The sequence below is a fragment of the Fonticula alba genome, assembly GCF_000388065.1.
Source record: "Fonticula alba strain ATCC 38817 unplaced genomic scaffold supercont2.13, whole genome shotgun sequence".
NCBI classification, from domain to species: Eukaryota; order Rotosphaerida; family Fonticulaceae; genus Fonticula; species Fonticula alba.
The window spans coordinates 413,461-414,279 of NW_009242983.1; the positions used below are offsets into that span (position 1 = coordinate 413,461).

An 819-nucleotide genomic window follows, 5' to 3' on the forward strand; every position below is an offset into this window, starting at 1 on the left:
GGGGGGGCGGACCCTGAAGAAAGACCGATGCGAGGGCGATCAGGCCGGCGTGGCGTTTGGTGGGGTCTTCGCTCTCGGCCATGAGGAGGATGTGCTCGATGACCTCATCTGGCGCGCACACACACACATGCACACACGCGCGCGTACGTGCGGGGGGGGGGGGGAGGGCGAGAGAGAGGGGGAGAGAGTCAGTGGCGGAAGCACGGGCTCGGGGCGAAAGAAAGCAAGCGGAGAGGGGCTCGCACCGGAGGAGACCCGCTGAATCAGGAGGTCCGCCGCGCTGTGCAGCAGGCGGGGGAGGAGGGAGCATCCAGGGGAGCGGTGAGATGGGGACCAAGGAGGGAGGGAGGGAGGGAGCGAGCGAAGCAGGGGGCCCGGCCCGATGGACGTACGGATGGGCCAGGAGTGTATTGGCCGAGAGGGCGATGGATGCCAGATCGTTGAGAGAGACTGAGGCCCGATCGGGGAGGGGGTAGTGTGTGAGGAGCGCGGCACCGGGGCCAGGGGGGGGGGGGGTGATGCCGGCGGCAGGAGCGACGGCATGCGCCGGGCGTACCCTCATTGGCAAAGGCATGGAAGGCGGAGCTGGACTCGAGGAGCTGTCTCTCGGCTGTCGAGTGGAAGTAGCGGCGGTCTAGCAGCAGGGACGTCGTGTCGAGCGTATTCAGGTTCAGCTCCGCCGGATCGTAGAGAAGGTGCCGTTCCGCGATCGCGAAGATACGGCCGCTGCTGAGGAAGATGCCCAGACAGGCGGCCACCAGGGAGGCGGCCGCGACATCCGAGCGGTCCAACATCCGGAGGAGGCGGGGGCGGGGCGAG

General features: G+C 68.4%; 1 protein-coding gene across 1 annotated transcript in view; it reads right to left on the reverse strand.

Annotated features, from left to right (window-relative positions):
* The window catches only part of H696_05755 (hypothetical protein), a 6,474-nt gene extending 5,655 nt beyond the window's left edge, over nt 1–819 (reverse strand). The window contains exons 1-4 of the mRNA XM_009499566.1: nt 557–819; nt 393–450; nt 246–280; nt 13–108 (exon numbers count right to left, since the gene is read on the reverse strand). Coding sequence (XP_009497841.1) covers nt 13–108; nt 246–280; nt 393–450; nt 557–794 — 427 coding nt within the window. The 5' untranslated portion in view covers nt 795–819. The remainder of the gene's footprint in view (nt 1–12; nt 109–245; nt 281–392; nt 451–556) is intronic.